The 19,335-nt window shown below is 34.4% G+C and overlaps 1 protein-coding gene and 1 long non-coding RNA gene across 3 annotated transcripts; both read left to right on the top strand.

Moving 5' to 3' along the window:
• Window positions 1-11,506: 11,506 nt before the first annotated feature.
• LOC107060186 (uncharacterized) lies at window positions 11,507-12,441 on the top strand. Of its 2 annotated transcripts, none has more exons than XR_001473199.1 (4): window positions 11,507-11,554; window positions 11,787-12,026; window positions 12,072-12,197; window positions 12,234-12,441. It is a non-coding gene; the product is annotated as an uncharacterized lncRNA (long non-coding RNA). The 2 variants fall into 2 exon arrangements; XR_001473198.1 differs by having other exon boundaries at window positions 11,517-11,548.
• A 778-nt stretch (window positions 12,442-13,219) lies between these two features.
• Window positions 13,220-14,139, top strand: LOC107060180 (uncharacterized). Its single transcript, XM_015307755.1, has 2 exons — window positions 13,220-13,482; window positions 13,597-14,139. Exons 1-2 carry the CDS (start codon window positions 13,330-13,332, stop codon window positions 14,137-14,139), a joined length of 696 nt encoding a protein of 231 aa, XP_015163241.1. The 5' UTR covers window positions 13,220-13,329.
• Window positions 14,140-19,335: the final 5,196 nt, after the last annotated feature.

The raw sequence follows: 19,335 nt of genomic DNA, 5'->3' as shown, positions 1-19,335 counted from the left end.
TTTACGGATAGGGAAAAAAAACCAGATAAAGAAATTATGAGAAAATGTCGAATTGAAGATTGAATACTAACCCTCATATTAATTCAAGAAGAAACCCGTAAGAATCACTCCATTCCGATCTTTAGAACTCCCGATATGCTCAAAATACCAAATGAACACAGTCTGAGATTTTTATAACAGTGCATGACTGTTATGCACCAGAAAAACAGCAGTTAATCTTTCACTAAAAAGGCCGTAATTTCCTCATACGATAGTGAAATGACCCGATTCTTTTTTGTAAATGTCTTAAATAATGATACGGACCTGCTCGTTCAATCGGAGCTCAATTTCATGCTCGTTTGCCCAGTCAAATATCATTTCTACTCGGTAAACAATTATTTCTTATTTGCGATAAAAGTCCAATCTCGGGTTAGCGAAAATGCACCAAAATTTGCAGATAAGTCCTATAATTCATGCTCAAAATTTCAGAACCTTCGGAATAATTTTTCGACCTTTAAAACTAATAATGAACCCTTTAGTTGCCACAATTTGCTGAAATAGTGTCAAAGCATCCAAGAAGCTTAAAAGCTCACCCAAAACTCATTTGGCACTTCCCGAACACAAGACAAATATGCTACTAACTTGAAAATGACATTTCGGACTCAATGAAATTGTCGGAATTTGAATTTGAGGTCTCCTTGACTCGGTATCCGATAAGGCGTCAAGAAACTAACTTTAGGCTCAAAAACTCGAAACGCACTCGGGGCCTCTAAAAATTCAACCAAGACTCATTCTAGACTTAGAATCACCCCCTGAATCCAACGGTGCCCTCAGAATTCCATTTCGAGCACCGGAACCTCGTTTGTTGACCAAAGTCAACTCTTGATCAAAATTTCACAATTTTTGCAACTTAGGACCTCAAATCTTCGTCTTAACTCCAAATTCGACTCCGTAAATTCTCATAGACCCGTTTCGACATTCTAAAACTGCTGGAATTGACGGAAATCCGATTCAAGTCTCGAAACTCCAAATGACTCGAAATAGCACTTTTAACCAAACTTTAACTCTTAAAAACTCAACTTTTCAAAAACTCAACTTTTCATCAATTTTCCTTCAAAACCAACTTCGAAAATACAACAATTAGGACTCGGGGCAACTATCGGGAGGGGTAAAACGGTCATTTTATGAAAATTTCTAAAAATGACCTTTAGGGTCATTACACTACTGGTTCAATTTTTCATTATGGTATTAATTTCCTTTCTTATGTTGGTTCTTTTATGGATGGTAGTGTGGAAGTATAAAAATTAGAATAGAATTTTAATGTATTGGATTAGACTACTGCGTTTCTCTCAAGAGTGTTGACACAAAATGAATCTGTTTTTTTCATTAAAACTCCATTTTATTTTATTTGTTAAAATAGCTTAGCTATTTATAGTATGTAAGCATATTCGATACTTTAGAAAGTTCCGTCAAGTTCTTGTCCTCTAGCCTAGACTTTAAGTCTGTTAAAGCTCTTTAGTTAAGAGACCAACATGAAGTCCTCTCTTCTCCGTTTAAATTGTCTTTAATGTGCAATACGTGAAAATCTTTCTTCTCTATTTTTGACTCCCTTAGAATAATATAGGGCTATCAGCTTGTAATGTATGTCACTAGCCACCATCAAAATTCATATGAACTAATCGATTTAACCACTACTCTAGTATAATCAACTGTGACCTGTTTCATCTTTTCTGGTGAATATTTTTGCTCTTGCTTCATAATATTGTTAGTCAGGTCATTACTCGTAATGTTAGAACGTCTAACTCCTCTCAAGTTATATTTTATATCTGTTTTGGATGATTAAATTGGCTGAAATTACACCTTGCTCTCTTCGTGATTATCAAGCTTTAGAATACAGAACAGTTGACATGAACCAGAGGACATATTCATGTCTCTCTAAGAAGCTCGTGAACCGGGTTCTGTTGCTCTTAGATATAAGCAGAGCAGTAACACTACAACTTTGACAAAATATTTTAGCCACTAATCTATTATGGCGTGCTAATTGGTTTATTCTAATCTTTTACGGTCAAGGTTGATCAAAGCCTATTCTGTATATATACTCAACAGGCAGTCCCTGATCGCATATTAGTTTGAATAAGTTACAGGAAGTATGAAATTCATTTTTTTAAGCATGATCAGCAACCAATTGAGAAATCATTGTAAAACTCGCACATCGATATAGCTATTCAAATGTTTCTGTAGGCTTGTTTGAAAGGTATCTTAAAATCGATCAGCAACCCCCTGGACTGATTAAAGTTTGGTATACTAACTGCTTATATGTCATCACGGAACAGCCAAGATAATATCATGCTGTTGTTTTTTATGAGTATATTTTCCAGTATGTCTATGACTACATAATACTTATTTTATGTCTTCTGATAAATCTAAGATCCATTGGCTAATTCTCTTCTTTTCTTTATTTCACATGTACACTCGGGAGCGTATTTGGAGTTGTGATACGACTCCATTCATCTGTCCCAAATCAGATTTGTGCTCATCGATACATTATAAGCTCGTGTCTAGCAGCCTTTATCGCGTCAATAGTGTCCAACGCTTCCTTCTCGCTTCAAAGTTTCATGTGTTTTATATACATATATGTGTTGCTATTTTTGACTAACATTTTCCATATTAATGTTTTCGTATTTATATTTATGCTTGCTTTATTTTGTTTGGGGTTTATAGAAACCAACCAAGAATACTAGTAAGACGTCTTCGTTCATCTCCCATCCCCCCCTAGATATTGGATTTAGCATGACCATTTAGTTTAGGACGACGCTTTATAACTTAGTTTGCATTCGTTACTTAACATATCTTTTGGTCATGAAAGCTTAACTTTTTGCGGAAAAAGTGAAGGGAATAACCCCTTTTCACGGAAGGTATACATTTTAGATTTGTTTTAATGATAACATAAGAGTTGAAAACAAAATTCTCAGCTACTTAATGAAAGAAAAATGCATATTTTTGAGGTTAAAAGGTGCAGGTTTTAGCTTGCAAATTTCAGATTTTTGAGAGGTAAAACTGCAACTTTTAAGAGCCTAGCAGTGCAGATTTTTAGTGCAAAAAAATGTGTGTTTGTTCGGAACAAAAGACGCTATGTCATGGGAGCTTTATGATGTGGTGTTTTGAGTTCAAAGTGATGTATTTTCAGTTTTTTTTTAAAAGTACAGATTTTAAGGTTAAAGATATCACTTTTTTTGAGTTTAAAGGTGTTGGTATATTGGGTCTCAAATTGCAGCATTTTGAACCCAAAAGATGCAGAATTTTGATCTTAAAATGTGCAGAATTTAAGTGTAAAAAATGCAGGCTTCTGAGGCTCAAAACCCAACTCTTTTCGTGAGCTTTGAAAGGCATATTTTAGCCTTAAAACACAGATTTTGAGAGACGAAACTGTCTTTTTTTTTAATCCCTTCGTGCAGATTTTTTTAGTGTAAAAAATGTAGTTTTTCACTCAAGCTTAAAACCACCATTTTTTAGGATCTAAAAGTACATTTTTGGAGCTAACCACTATACTTTGAGAGTTTAAAAGTGCAGTTGTTTGGGTCCAAAGGTGCTTTTAAAATATCACTTTCAAAAGGAAAATATGATTTTAAAAGATCAAAATGGATGTTATAAGGCTCGCTAGGATTGTCACTTTTTTAGTCTTGAAAACACACGACTTAAGTTATTCGTTCCGAGAAGGACCAAAATATTTATTAGCTACTATAGAATAAGTCTCAATAATTAGGCCCATTTTATATTCTTGGCATCACCCCTTTATGAAAATATATTTGCTATTGTCACTCTTTTAAATCAAATATTATTAAAACATTAAATTTCTTAACATGTTATTTCAAGATTTTAGATATACCAACAGGTTCAAAATACAAGGTACATACATATATGTATGTCATACGCAGAAATTAAAGGTATAAATTCTATATTTTTTAGTTTTTTCTATACGTGACTTATCATTTGGTCACACTTCGTATTATTCTTTTCTCATATCTACTATCACTTTTACAAATGTTACTTATTTTTTATTTATAAATCTCTACACTTTAATATACACATTATTTTACTACATATTTACACCCGATTACTATCTCATTTTATTTTCATTTTCTTTCACGTCTTAATTCTATATATAAATAAAATGACAAATTTTCATATCCTTTAAACTCAACATTTATTTTGGATACATTTATATAGGACACATCTATATTTTTCAACATATAAAATTGCCATACATCTTAGTACATTTTTTTAACCGTATGATAAACATACTACTATTAAATTTACTTTATAGATGTATATATGTCATACCTTGTATTTTACCCTTTTCTTAAACTAACAAAATTTACTTATCTTTGATTTTAAAGCTGAACAAATTTTCCTAACGATTTTTTTCTAAATTGAGTTTAAGGACTATCTTCGGATAGGCTCTGAGGGATGCTTAATACCTTCCCCTCAAGTAACCAAAACCCTTACTCAAAATCTCATTGGTTTCGCAAATCAAAACAGAGTTTACATTTAAATATTAAAAAATGGTTTTCCTAATATTTTCCTTAAAATTTAGGTGGCGACTCTAAAACAAAAAAAAAACAATTTTTCCAAAAATCAGAGTGTCAGCCATATTATGTTGTGAACTGTTTCGAGTGGCAGCCATATTATGTTGTGAACTGTTTCGGCTAGCTCGAAATAGGGTGCGACAATGATATCTACTCAGTACATGTTACCCTGTACTGAGCCCTACTTGTGTTTTTCTTTGTTTTCCTTTTATGGAGTGCAGCGAGTGTACCAACGACTTTGACTCGCCCTCAGCTCTAGCCAGTCTCCAGCACATCAGGTTCAAGGGTGAGCTATTCATTCGAGCTCGTGTTGGATTCTCTCGGTCATGACATGATGTCCTTAGTTTTCGGACACAAATTACTTTATTCATTTATATTGGTGTCTTTGATAATCTTAGAGTTAGTAGTTGGAGATTAGATGTTCTTGATGTGATGACTTTCAGGTTTTGGGAATGACATATAGTAGACTTTAGTGGATTTGTGTTTCTTACCTTAATAAGATTGAGCTTCCGCATTATGATTTGTATTACGTAAGTTTAACAATTAATATATGTTGGGGTTTGAATTCATTGGTTCGCCCACCTAGGAGGTTGAGTGTGGGTGCCACTCATGACTCGTTTTGGGTCGTGACAATGAGCGGCAAATTGATTTCGTTAAGCAAGACCTTTTTTTAATCTACTATAAATACAAAAGAGTTTTCGAATGTTAAAATGTTTTCCAACATACTTACTTGACTTTTCAAATTCTTTTAGCACTCACTTTCTTTTAAAATTAATTAACCTAAGTTTGACCGGTTAACTATTTTTAACAGATCTTAAAGGATGTGTTACCTCTTTCCTTTAGAATAAATTAGAACCATTACCTAGAATCACATAAGGTTAAGTAGACTTTAATATAGAGTTAATTTAGCATAACTTTAGCAAAATAGGTGTCCTAATTCACCTTTAACATAATTAGATGGCGACTCTTAAAAATAACATTAAGATTTACCAATATGTTGTACACCGTTTAGACCTCGAGTTAAAATGGGGTATAACACCAACTAAATAATTTCATGTTTCTTTTGAATATAATAATATAATAATAATTTGGATAACAATGAATTTGAATTGAATTCATTGTTGGTTTTCTCCAAAATTGTTTTAAATGTTTATTTTTTAATTATTAATTATCTATAATTATATTAAATAATAGTAATAAATAACAATTTAAAAAAAGAGGTGATAGTGTCTACGTGTCAGCACCACAATTAATCTCTATTTTTTAACTTTTAAAATATCAATTAATTAATTATTAATTATTATTTATTTGTAGTTATATTAAATAATAAATTACAATTTAAAAAACAAGATAGAAATTTAAAGCGGTTTCAAAAATTAGCGTGACAGCTTTTTTAAAACTGAAACATATAAACCTAACAAAATCCACGTTCATCTAACCTCCTATTTTTCTTGCCCACTTCTGTATATTAGTTTTCTCTGAAATAGAAAATTTCATTAAAGAAATAGTTCACAAAATAGATTATAGAATGCCTCACAAGTTCTACCATGAACATACTAGTCATGTTTGAAATGTTATAAAACATGCCATTGGTGTTGAAGTCAACAAGCAGGTTCGTAACAAGATCTTAAAAAAGAGGATGTGAGGATTGAGCACATCCAGCAATCTCGATGCACCGAAGAAGTCAAAGAAAGGATTAAGAAGAATGATGTGGTTAATGATTTCATTTATGGTTTATACAACTTCCTGCATAAATGAGACTAAAGACATCGAATTTCATGTTTATTGGGCCTTCTCTTATTCTTTCTTCCTGTTTCTGTGATATTTGACCATTTTCAGAATAAAAAAATTGCATCCTAATGTCATGTTTTGTTATTTATTCAAATAAATGAATTGCTCCTTTCGATCCAAATTATTGAGCCTAATGAAGACTATTCTTTCAATTCACCCTCCCCGAGTAAATCGTTAAACTTTGCTTTGGCCCTGGTCCCTCCTTGGACATGTTGTACCTCAACTCATGCTAAAAACCTAAGTTTAGGGTGGCTACTTCATAGTTGTTCACTTTTGTTTTGGCACTGATCCTTCCTGGGACATTGTGTACCTCAACTCATGCTAAAAACTTAAGTTGAGGGTGGCTATTATGGAGGAAAACAAGAAAAGAAAGGGGTATGAAAAGAATTGTGTGTAGAAAAAAGAAGAAAAATGTCTAAGATGGTGTGACTGAATATAAAGAGAGAAAAAATGAAAAGCTCAAATGAAAAAAAATGAAGAAAATTTGAATCAAACAAGAAAATCAAGTCAAAGTCACACCCGAGCTTCAATAAATAATACGAAGAAAAGCAAAAAGTAAGACGATGTCAGGATTGGTTGTAAAAGAGGAAAATACTTGATGTAATGTCAAGGAGGGCAGATAAGTTACTTAAATTCTAAATATACCATACCTGACCCAGAGCATATGTTACAAGCTAAGAAAGTCCTATAGTGATCCTAATCTAACGGTTTGAAAATCGAAGTGTAGAAAATAAGAGCAAGCCTATGGTATTGTGCATGTACTGTGTTGAATTTGATTATGAGTGTGAGCATATACTAAGTCCCTAAAGTTGAACTATAATTCAAATTATGTGTGAACAAAGGGTTTTCTTTGCGGCGGGGGCACAAGTTACATTATTGAAGAGTTAGTATCTTGTTGTTTATTATCTGTGTATGTGAATATCTCTATTGGTATATCTATATCATATATTGATCCGCATGTGTTGGTTTGTTGTTGAACATAATAATTACATTGTGCTGAACATTTATAAAGGAAGGTTGATTTTTATCATAATAATTGCATTGAGCTGAACATAGCTTGAGTCTTTGAGCTGCTTCTGCATAGTGTCATTTAGAATAAATAGTGTTGTTTTGAGTTTGTTGTGTCACTTAAGGAATTTTAATTTGAGAGTGTTGATGAACCGTGGATTTACGGTACTTTTAATACTTTAAACTTGAGGTTTTGAGTGTGTCTTAAGCATTTGTTAGTAGATGTGATGGTGAATTTTCTTGGATTTAGAAGGAAATAATTTTTTGGGGTAGTTCGTACTAAGATGTACAGCAGCAGTGATTTTTGGTGTTTGACTACTCGACCTACGAGCCCTAGGATAGTCTACGAGCCCTAGGAATGAGCCGTGGTTTTGAAGAGTTAATTTTTGGAGCTAAGTGTAAAACGACGGAAGCTACTAACGAGCCGTAGTCCCTTCTACGAGTCATACACATGAATCGTAGAAAGGTTCAGAGAAGTTCAGCTCCAGTACTTGGTTGACGAGATGATAGGACGGTTCGTACTAAGTTCTATAGGTCGTAGAACATAAACCGTAGAGAATTCCAGAATAAAGTTGAAGCTACTATTTTTAACGGACGGTTCCTACAAATCATAGAACGTCCTACGGGCCGTAGGATTGAACTGTAGCGACCACTGCCCAAAACCAAATTTCCTTAGGTTCCTTTTCCTACTATGTTTAGGATTTGATGTCTATAAATATTAGTTGTAATATTTCATTTTCGGGTAGTTAGACGATTTGAGACCTTTTGTTTTGGCTTTGAGAATTATCTGGCAAATATTTTTAGCATTTAATTATTAAAGTGTTGGTTTATAGAATTTGCTTTTGTTTAGCAATTCAAAATTTCAGACTTCATCAACCCTAATTGTAAGTTCATGATTTATTCTATTAACTATATTATCAATTTTGATCACCCAAGCATGAGTAGTTAAATCCACAACTAGGGTTGTGGGAACCATGAGTAATTAACAAAGTAGACTTAATAATTAAGTAATTCTTGAAAAGTATTTACGCATGTATTGTTGATCTCTTCGTTTTGAATGTTTTCTAACGGTGAGCAACATTAAATCTCGTCTTATTCCTACTTTACCGACTAAGGAAGTAATGAATGGGAAAAGAGATTAAACAACGAAGATTTAGCGTTGATAATCATCTATCTAATAGCCTAACCCAAATATGTGAGGGCTAATCTGGGGTCAAGGGTAAGGGTTAGTAAGGCATACACCCGTAGACCGACCAAATTGTGTGGTAAATTTCCCTACGGATGACTAATCACTTAGGAGATACCTAACTTACCGACTTTGTATGTCAAACACTAGGAAAGAGTTACTATTATAAAGGTTTACTACGTTAAGAACTTGTGGGGAACACATATATCCTAGTTTCATCTCATATATTGATCTTACAAACTGTGAATCATGTTACAAGGTTACTTGTTACGAAACATTAATCAATCATTTTTTTGTGTTACAAAACTCCCCCTTTTATAGAAATAACTAGCTAAAAGTTCAATTAACAGTAAATTGGCCTAAGTCTAGACCATATTTCTTGTGGGATGGACCCTAACCTTTGTTAGGTTCTTTATTTGACAACGACCACTTATACTTCTTTAGGGAGGTGTAATTTTGGCGTATCAGTGGTGCATGATGATATGTGGCATGAATGACATAATTGTGCATTGTTTGTCATCATCAAAAAGGGAGAAATTGTTGAAAAATAGGACACTATGTATGTAATTTTGATGGTTGACAAAGTGAACCTGATTTACTACTTTTTGTCTTATGCATACTTATCAAGTGAATCAAAAAGCAGGTCCCCAAGACACGAAACTGATAGCTTGTACAAAAATGAAAGATTGCCGCAAAAGAAAATAAACAAATTGCATAAATAAAAGAGCCAAAAAAAAAGAGAAATAAATAGCTCAAATAAAGGACCAAAAGAGGAAAGAAATAAAGAGAACAAGTCCAAAGAGAAGTCAAAGTTTCCTTATAAGATGAAACTTCTTTTAAGGAAGGAAATCCGAAATTTCCCTATAGGGAGTCAAGTCCTATTTGAAGTAAAAATCTTAGTCAGTGATATACTATCGGGCATAGCAAATAAATATATTACATGAAGATCATTGAGAGCCGCACCTATTACATATCCACAAAATTCATTATCTTGAGAGCGATAGTCATCAGAGGAAAACTACAGGACTTCGTCACAATAACACTGAAATCTGCTTCACGAATTGTGTTCGAGTCTATACTATAGAATATTAAAGTTTGATTAGTTAAAGACTATAGTTATTGATTTTTGTTGAGTTCACTAGTTGAAGAAAATTGATGAGTTATTTTGTGTGATGTTTTGGCAGTTAAAGGCTAGGGTTATTAGTCTTTATTGAGTTGTAATAATTTCTACATCGAAGGGAGTAGTTGTGTGGGTGAGATTTGTAACAAGAAATGAGTTTTACTTCTTGGAGAGTAGTTAGAATAGTTAGAGTAATTGTTTAGTTAAAGTACTCGAGTTAGTCCCTTAGCTTAGATAGTTGAGTGTAATCTAAAATGTTGCTCTTGAGAAGTTAGTGGAGATTGTGGTTGAAATCCTACGCAGTGTAGGTCGTAATTTTTACTCCCTTGAGTAAATAATTTTTCACGATAAATTTGTGTCTTGTTAATTTTATTTCTCTACTACTTAATGCGTCTATAGGAACAGGTTCTGAATACGTGTAGTGGGTAAAGTAATTCTTTAACGGCATTTATATAAAGTACTGGTTATAAATATTCATCTTTATTATTGACACTAAATATAATATAACGAAAATTAATTGATTGACTCTATACCCTTTATTTGTTGTAGTGAAGGTTCGACAAAAGATTAAACAAGTTAATCTCAAAGCTACTCACTGCCTAAGAGAGGCAAATAAAGTAGTGGATCATTTGGCAAAGCTAGAAATGAATAATCAGAATAGCTCCTTTTATTTTCTACAACATCTTTTGAAGCACACATAATGGGAAAATAAGGGATGCCAATTCACCACAAGGCACCATACCACAACAATTGAAATAAGTGTTAAAAGGAAAATTATGCCCATCTTTTTTATTAATATTTTGATGTATCTTAGTTCCTTTATAAATTAGTGTAAAAGCAGGGTCTCCTTTATTTATGTTGGATATGACAAAATTTAAATAAGAAGAGTCATCGTCCTATGTTAGTCGTTAGGTTTGCATATATCCTACGCACCTGACCCTCTGTATAAGATGAGTCTATACTCTAGCGATGGGGAGGCAAACTCATAGTCCTCCTCTTATGTGTATTTTTTTTTTTGGAATGAAAATATTCAACGTAGGAGTCAATGACAAAGCCCTGTGACGAACATGCTAGTACAAAGTGTGGGATTGACTTTAATTACAAAAGGAACTTATAAATTTTCCTATGTCAAGACTATTGAATCCCTTTGGCTTTTACCTGTAGAACTTTATGATATTACATTCTAAAGGTTTATACTTTATAGTTTGAAATGTACGTGTACTTTTCCATTTTTCTGGAAACATTACTAATTTATAATAATAGATAGATGGTAATCTTTGGGTGAAATATTTACAAGATATTTTTGAATTTAAATAATAATAATAATAATATAACATATTATTTTTTTCAAATTCAACTATAGATTGATAATATGTTACCCTACTACTGATAAATATACAACTCAGATTAACATACAAGTGATCTAGTCATATAGTGTTCAATAAAATAGGAAGTAGAGAATACTATGATTGCAAAATAAACAACAACTGAAGCCGAATTTCATTCGAATCCTTTTTATTTAGAATATACACTAAATCCGTAAGAAAAAGCATTACAATATCAATAAGCCAATCTCTCAAAAGAGAAACACCAATTGATTACACAGTTCAAATGAGACAAGATGCAATATCATGCAATTATTGTAAAGTCAAACGTGTTTTAGTAGTGAAGGAGGAGGAGATGATGTGTAATGATAACCATGAGATTTCAATGGTAGTGGAGGTGGGTTGTAGTACTAGGGTTGCCGACCAAAGGGAAATGGAGATAGTCGTGGCAATGGAGGAATTGGGAGTGGAGGTAGTCGTGGAATTGGTGGAATAATTATTTTAAATGGAGGAGGTGGGGACTTAACTAGAGGTGGTGGAGATGGAGAAGGTGGTGGAGGTGGAGATGGCGATGGAGGAGGGGGGGAGTTTATTAAAGGTGGTGGAGGACTACAATTAGGTGGCGGAGGTGGAGTTCGCAACCAGGGAAATGGTATTGAAAAAGGGAATAAAGATGGTGGGGGAGGAGATTTATTATTGCAAGGCGGAGGTGGAGATTTCGATGGAGGTGGTGGCGGCGGTGGAGACGGTGATGGAGGAGGTGGAGACTGGAGATGGAGGTGGTGGTGGAGGTGGAGATGGCGATGGAGGAGGGGGGGAGTTTATTAAAGGTGGTGGAGGACTACAATTAGGTGGCGGAGGTGGAGTTCGCAACCAGGGAAATGGTATTGGAAAAGGGAATAAAGATGGCGGGGGAGGATATTTATTATTGCAAGGAGGAGGTGGAGATGGAGATTTCGATGGAGGTGGTGGTGGGGATGGAGAAGGTGGTGGAGGTGGATACTTAACTGGAGGTGGTGGAGATGGAGAAGGTGGAGGTGGAGATGGAGATGAAGGTGGTGGTGGAGATGGAGAAGGTGGTGGAGGTGGAGATGGCGATGGAGGAGGTGGTGGAGATGGAGAAGGTGGAGGTGGAGATGGAGATGAAGGTGGTGGTGGAGATGGAGAAGGTGGTGGAGGAGGTGGGGAATTAACTAGAGGTGGTGGAGATGGAGAAGGTGGTGGAGGGGGAGATGGAGATGGAGATGGAGGAGGGGGGGAGTTTATTAGAGGTGGTGGAGGAGTCTTACAATTATTAGATGGTGGGGGTGGAGGTCGATTAAATGGATATGGTAGTGGAAAAGGGAATAAAGATGGTGGGGAAGGATATTTATTATAGCATGGTGGAGGCGGAGGTATTAATGGAGGAATGGGGGTCTTTAATGGAGGTGGTGGAGATGGAGATGGTCCATCGGTAGGTGTAGTCAATGGTGGTGATGGCAATGGAGATGGAGATGGATATGGTCCACCGGTACGTGAAGTCAACGGTGGTGGTGGAGGTCGATTAAATGGATATGGTAGTGGAAAAGGGAATAAAGATGGTGGGGAAGGATATTTATTATAGCATGGTGGAGGCGGAGGTATTAATGGAGGAATGGGGGTCTTTAATGGAGGTGGTGGAGATGGAGATGGTCCATCGGTAGGTGCAATCAATGGTGGTGATGGCAACGGAGATGGAGATGGAGATGGTTCATCGACAGGTGTAGTCAATGGGGGTGATGGCAATGGAGATGGAGATGGAGGAGGGGGGGAGTTTATTAGAGGTGGTGGAGGAGTCTTACAATTATTAGATGGTGGGGGTGGAGGTCGATTAAATGGATATGGTAGTGGAAAAGGGAATAAAGATGGTGGGGAAGGATATTTATTATAGCATGGTGGAGGCGGAGGTATTAATGGAGGAATGGGGGTCTTTAAAGATGGAGATGGAGATGGAGATGGTCCATCGGTAGGTTTAATCAATGGTGGTGATGCCAATGGAGATGGTCCATCGGTAGGTGCAATCAATGGTGGTGATGAAAATGGAGATGGAGGTGGAGATGGCCCATTGATAGGCGCAATCAATGGTGGTGATGGCAACGGAGATGGAGATGGAGATGGTTCATCGACAGGTGTAGTACAATGGGGGTGATGGCAATGGAGATGGAGATGGAGGTGGTGGTGGAGGAGGAGAATGGATTGGTGGTGGTGGTGGTGGATTATAGTAATAAGGTGGCGGTGGAGATGGAGTAGGTGGTGGTGGTGGATTATGGTAATAAGGTGGCGGTGGAGGATTATGGTAATAAGGTGGCGGTGGAGATGAAGAAGGCGGTGGTGGAGGATTATGGTAATAAGGTGGTGGTGGAGATGGAGAAGGCGGCGGTGGTGGTGGTGGTAGTGGTGGATGATGGTAATAATTTGGCGGGGGAGGTGGAGAAGGCGGTGGTGGAGATTTGTAATAATGTGGAGGAGGTGGTGATGTTGTAGGAGGAGAAAGGATTGGTGGTGGTGGTGGTGGATGATGGTAATAATTTGGCGGGGGAGGTGGAGAAGGCGGTGGTGGAGATTTGTAATAATGTGGAGGAGGTGGTGATGGTGATGGAGGTGGAGGTGATTTATAATAGTGATGGCGTCGCGGAGGTGGTGGTGGAGGTGATTTATAATAGTGATGACGTCGTGGAGGCGGTCGTGGAGGTGATTTATAATAGTGATGGCGTCGCGGAGGTGGTGGTGGAGGTGATTTATAATAGTGATGACGTCGTGGAGGAGGTGGTGATGGTGATGGAGGTGGAGGTGATTTATAATAGTGATGACGTCGTGGAGGCGGTCGTGGAGGTGATTTATAATAGTGATGGCGTCGCGGAGGTGGTGGTGGAGGTGATTTATAATAGTGATGACGTCGTGGAGGAGGTGGTGGAGGCGATTTATAATAGTAACGACGTCGCGGCGGAGGCGGCGGAGGCGGCGGAGGCGATTTATAATAGTAATGACGTCGTGGAGGAGGAGGCGGGGGTGATTTATAATAGTAACGACGTCGTGGAGGAGGTGGTGGAGGCGATCGTGGCCTATAACGGTATGACAAAGATGATGAATCATCAATGTGAGGCTTATAATCAGCTGCTACACTAATAGCTATCAAGCAAAAGGCAAAAGCATAAACAAGAAGGGGCCATTGCCCCAACTTTGATGGTGTTCCCATATTGGAACTAAACTAGTTTGTTGGTTTTGCAACATTGATGGAAGAATTAGCTCTTAATATAGCAAGGCACCCAAACATTTGATAAAGACAAGTTTATTTTTATTTTTTTTGTAAAAAAAGTAAACTGGCTCAAAACATTTAGAAAAACAAATATGGTTCATTTGGAAGAGGAAAGTACAAAGTACAAACTGGCCAAATGATCTTTGAAAAATACACACCTTAGTATATAGAATCTCATCTTAATTATTATGAAATAGATTCCTACTAAACTATGGGTTTAGTTCATGGTAGACTATGAATTAGTCAAGATCAAGAGCATGTATCATTGTTTTGTATTTGCACTTTACATATAAAAAAAATTGCCAACTTATAATGGCATTTAGATTTTGTAGAAGCACTAATAATAACGCATCTATGCGTTTATAAAAAATAAAAAAAATAAAAATAATATATATATATATATATATATATATATATATAAAAAGCATGTTTGATTAAAATTTATTTATTTTAAAAAATATGTACTTTTGGTGATAAGCAACTAATCAATTTAAAAGGCACTGATTAAATAAGAGTAATTAGTTTTTGGTCAAATTTATAAAAATATTTTTAAATATTTTTTTAAAAAGTGCTTTTTAAAATGATCTTTTTGGGAAAAACTAATTTTTAAATTATTTTAAAAAAAAAAAAAACAACTTTTGCTACCCTTACAAATTAGTTTTTTTTAAAAAACTTGATCAAATATTTTCGTATTTTTTTAATAAATATTTTTGACTTTTTAAAACCTTGATCGGACAAGCTAGCACTAAGTTCATGTAAAATTAATCAAGTGTCCTTACTTAATAATGATGTCTTAATACATCTAGTGTCAACTATTAGTTATCCCTTACTATAGAAAGGACTAGTTAAGTGTTGCTATACTTTTTGCCAATAAAATGGTAATTGAAGTCGTAACTTTGTTAATTATGATCATACTATGGACATGAAAATATGTAAATATTCTAACTAGGAGGGGCAAACATGTAAATTGAGACGATATAAGAAGTCGAAATCAGGTTAATGAAAATAAACAAAGTATTTAATTTGTTCTGATTTAACATATAAAAATTTGATTAATTGATCAATATTTATGTTATTTATGATTTCAGAAATAATTAAGTAAAAACATAAGATAAAAATCAAAATAAGCTTAAACACTCATAATCCAGAAAGCAAGGAATTATTAAAAAAAAACAAGCAAAAGACAAAGGAGTGTTGACAATATGGATATTTATATTTTCTGTCTAAATATCCATATTTTGGTATATAGCATGGACAATATTCATAGTTAATCCATTTTAAATAATTAGTTATCCAATCAGTATTTAATAAGTCGGATGAAATGATTACATGTTTTTTTTAAAGGGAAAAGGCATAGATTTTCCCCTGAATTTATCTCAAAAAGTCAGTTACACTCTTAAACTATCACAGTGACCTATTACACACCTTTAATACTCAAAAGTGAATTTATTACCACTCTGAGACGTGTAATACCACTCTCACATTATGTGGTGTATTACATTCGCTGCCACATCAGCGCTACATCAGTGTCATGTCATAAATTATAATTTTTTGTTTTGTTTATTAATTAACTTTTCTTTTGTTAACTATATTTTACTCTAATTAATCCCTAATTAATTATTTTAATTCTCTAATAATTATATCTTCTTCGTCACTAAATCCCACCCATTTCAGTACTCATTTCATCGGAAAAATCATATCCGACCACCTTCACTGTTGATTTTGTTCTTCACCATCACTATATCACCTTCAATTTTTATTCTTCTCGTCACCCAACACCAAATATCACCACCACCATTATTAATATCGATTTTTCTTCATCACCATCTTCAATTACCTCTTTTAATTTTTGTCACCTATCACCCATCACCACCAAACCCATAAAGTTGCTATCACCACTAAACCCAAAAATCGATCAATTACAACAAAAAATTCTATAACAAAGTCAAAAAAATGACAAAGATAGAAACAATCAATCGAAATTTTTCTAGATAAAATACAATTATAAACTAACAAATCTATGAGAATTAACTTAATTGAGAATAAAAAAAATTATGCTTTAAGATTGTGATAAAAATTTTTTTAAAGAAGTGTGATGAAAATAAAGAATGAAGAAGAAGAGGACAATGGGTGGGGTGTGAAGAAGAAGAGGTGTGGGGATGGGGCTGGGGATGGAAAAGAGGATTCTAACCATTTTTATCACTTTAATTTCAAACTGACGCGCCTAGTTTTTTATTTTTGTTTGATTTTTTTTGCCACATCAGTTTGAGGGGGTAAGAAAATTCACTTTTGAGGAGTATAAGTGTGTAATAGATCACTATGATAGTTTAAGCGTGTAGCTGATTTTTCGGGACAAATTCAGAGGGGAATTGATGTCTTTTCCTTTTTTAAACCATGTTATGAGCAATTAGACGTCTGAACCATAGAAATCCAAAACTATGGTATAGATTCAGATAAAATTATTTAAAATTTAATTGTCATACACAATTTTAAATAGAAATGTTTAAAGTTTGAAATTTTCATGTTAAAACTTTAGACAAAAATGCCTAAAGTTTGCTTGATTTCAAATTGTTTGAAGATTACTTGTTTTCAAATTATATGGCGTTTGCTTTGACAAGTCCCAGACACGTACACCTGATGCTCATAATTTCAAGTCGGATTTTAACTTCAATTTCATAGATTTGAAATCAAGTTTAAGTAACTGAACATATAAAATTTAATTTTGACTATACTTTAAAGGCTAAATCTCTTTTCCAAGTCACATGTAGATAGGGTGTCAATTGATCTTTAAAATGGTATAAATCGATCGAATCAAATTGTATCGAATTATTAATTTTTTAAAAAATAAATATATACAGATTTTTATATCAATTTATATTGTAATGAATAATTAGGGTATGTTCTTAGTATTTATACAAATGAACAAAAAAATAATGAATTATTTATTTATGAAAAATAAATTTTATGTAGAAAGTCTTAAAATAATAACAAACTAATGTTTTTATGCCAAACAATTTGAGATTTAATACACACATAGACAGCCACTGACGGAAATTTTTTTCCTTTTAGTTATTTCTTAGAAAATAAGTGCATGTTTGGCGATGCTAAAAGCTATTAAATTTTTGAAGTACTTTTTAAAAATAGTTTTTTAGAAAAGTGCTTTTGTAAAAAAATAAATAAATTGTGTTTGGTTAATTCATTTAAAAAGTGTTTTTTATAAGCATATTGTATTTGACTAACTTTTTTTAAAAGTACATTTTTGAGTCAAATTACGAAAAAGGACAAATAATAATGTACTTTTAATATTAAAATTATTTTATAGAGAGAAACTATTTTAAATATTTATTACAAAAATTTAATTAAATTTATTTTTTATTAAATTAAAACGTATATATTCAATTTTTCAATCAGTATTACACATAGATAAATAAAAAGATAAATTAAACAGTGATATAATTCCACAAAAATATTGTTATCTTTTTTTATAATCCTACAAAATAATATGTAAATACTATATAATACGAAACTACACAACTTAACGAAAATTAGAACATTTAAAGATACGGAAGCAGGTTTAAATGTCTAAAGGAAAAGGGAGTTCCCATAAACTCCGAAAGCTTACCAAAATAATTACCAAAACATTTGCGAAAAATTACGCCTAGAACCTGAAATTCAATGTACCAAAAATCTACTAACGACAAGTCTAAGAACAAGGGGTACAACCCCGAAACTAAACAGACGAATATTTAAAGAACTAATCTGAGTCTGAAGAAAATGGACTAAACAGAATGAGAACTCATGGCTGCCTGGAAGAACTGGCTCACCCTTGAATTCGGTCTCGATCAGTGATCTCCTAAATGAGGTATGTTAGTAGCCGCCTGAAATTGCCATGTACTCAACAAACAAAGAGCAAGTGCAGTATCAATATACAACCACATTATACTGGTAGAATCACGCGGCTATTCTAATAAGCAAACATATACCAGCAATCACATATATATATATATCAGTTATCATTTCAGGAGCAACGTACAATTCCCCATTCTCAATAACAAGTAGGTACATCAGTACTATGGTCCTTTCATGGAACCCACACCCAAATTGTTAGTGTGTCGGAACATGACACCCGATCCAATTAGTGTGTCGGAACATGACACCCGATCCAATTAGTGTGTCGAAACGTGACACCCGATCCAATTAGTGTGTCGAAACGTGACACCCGATCCAATGTATGTGTCGGAATGTGACACTCGATCCAATGTATGTGTCGGAACGTGACACACAGTCCAATCAACACAACCACAATCACATTCACACTAATAATGTACATACTCATAATCATACAATCAAGTGTTGATTCATGGCATACAATTGTTCATTCATACTCATTTCATTAGGTTTGATCAATAGAGCCTCATTCACATACATGAATGCATTACAATGAAACAATTACCAACATATATTACGCAAACATGAAATCAAACCATCACCTACCTCAAAATCAAGCTTGAATCCTGCTAAGACACTTGATACTTCCTTTTCCGGATTCTTTCCGCTTGTTCTAGGTCTACAAACGATTAATATAATGCAAGGATCAATAAATTTAGGTCTAATTACCCTGATTATAACAAACTCAATAACCCAAGACCAAACCCATGATCCTAATGTGCAGCTAGGGTTTTTTCCACCATGAATTTCAGGCCAAAACCCTCCCCCAATAATAATTAATCAAGAATCTAAGTTCTACGGATCGAAAAATGGATTAGGGGAGTAAAATCCTTACATTTAGCACCAAAAGTCGTGGAAACTGTCAAGAACTCGTCCTGGGTCATCTCCTAACTCTTAAGAACGAAGTTTTCAGAAAAATAACGAAATTGAGATTTTTTTTCCTGACTTAATTCACGACTGAGCCTCTACGACGGACCCCATCCCGCCACAGCGACCTCGCCCTGGCGGGAATAATCCTGCCCTAGAGGCTTACACAGAGACAGAACCTCGGAATTTGAGTTCCAAACTCCCATTTCACAACACACCTTCGACCTATGATGTTCAAAAACTATCCTTTC

This window comes from Solanum tuberosum, unplaced genomic scaffold, assembly GCF_000226075.1.
Source record: "Solanum tuberosum cultivar DM 1-3 516 R44 unplaced genomic scaffold, SolTub_3.0 scf00063, whole genome shotgun sequence".
NCBI classification, from domain to species: domain Eukaryota; kingdom Viridiplantae; phylum Streptophyta; class Magnoliopsida; order Solanales; family Solanaceae; genus Solanum; species Solanum tuberosum.
The sequence above is the reverse complement of the archived record's forward strand: the minus strand, read 5'-3'. Positions and strand labels throughout refer to the sequence as shown.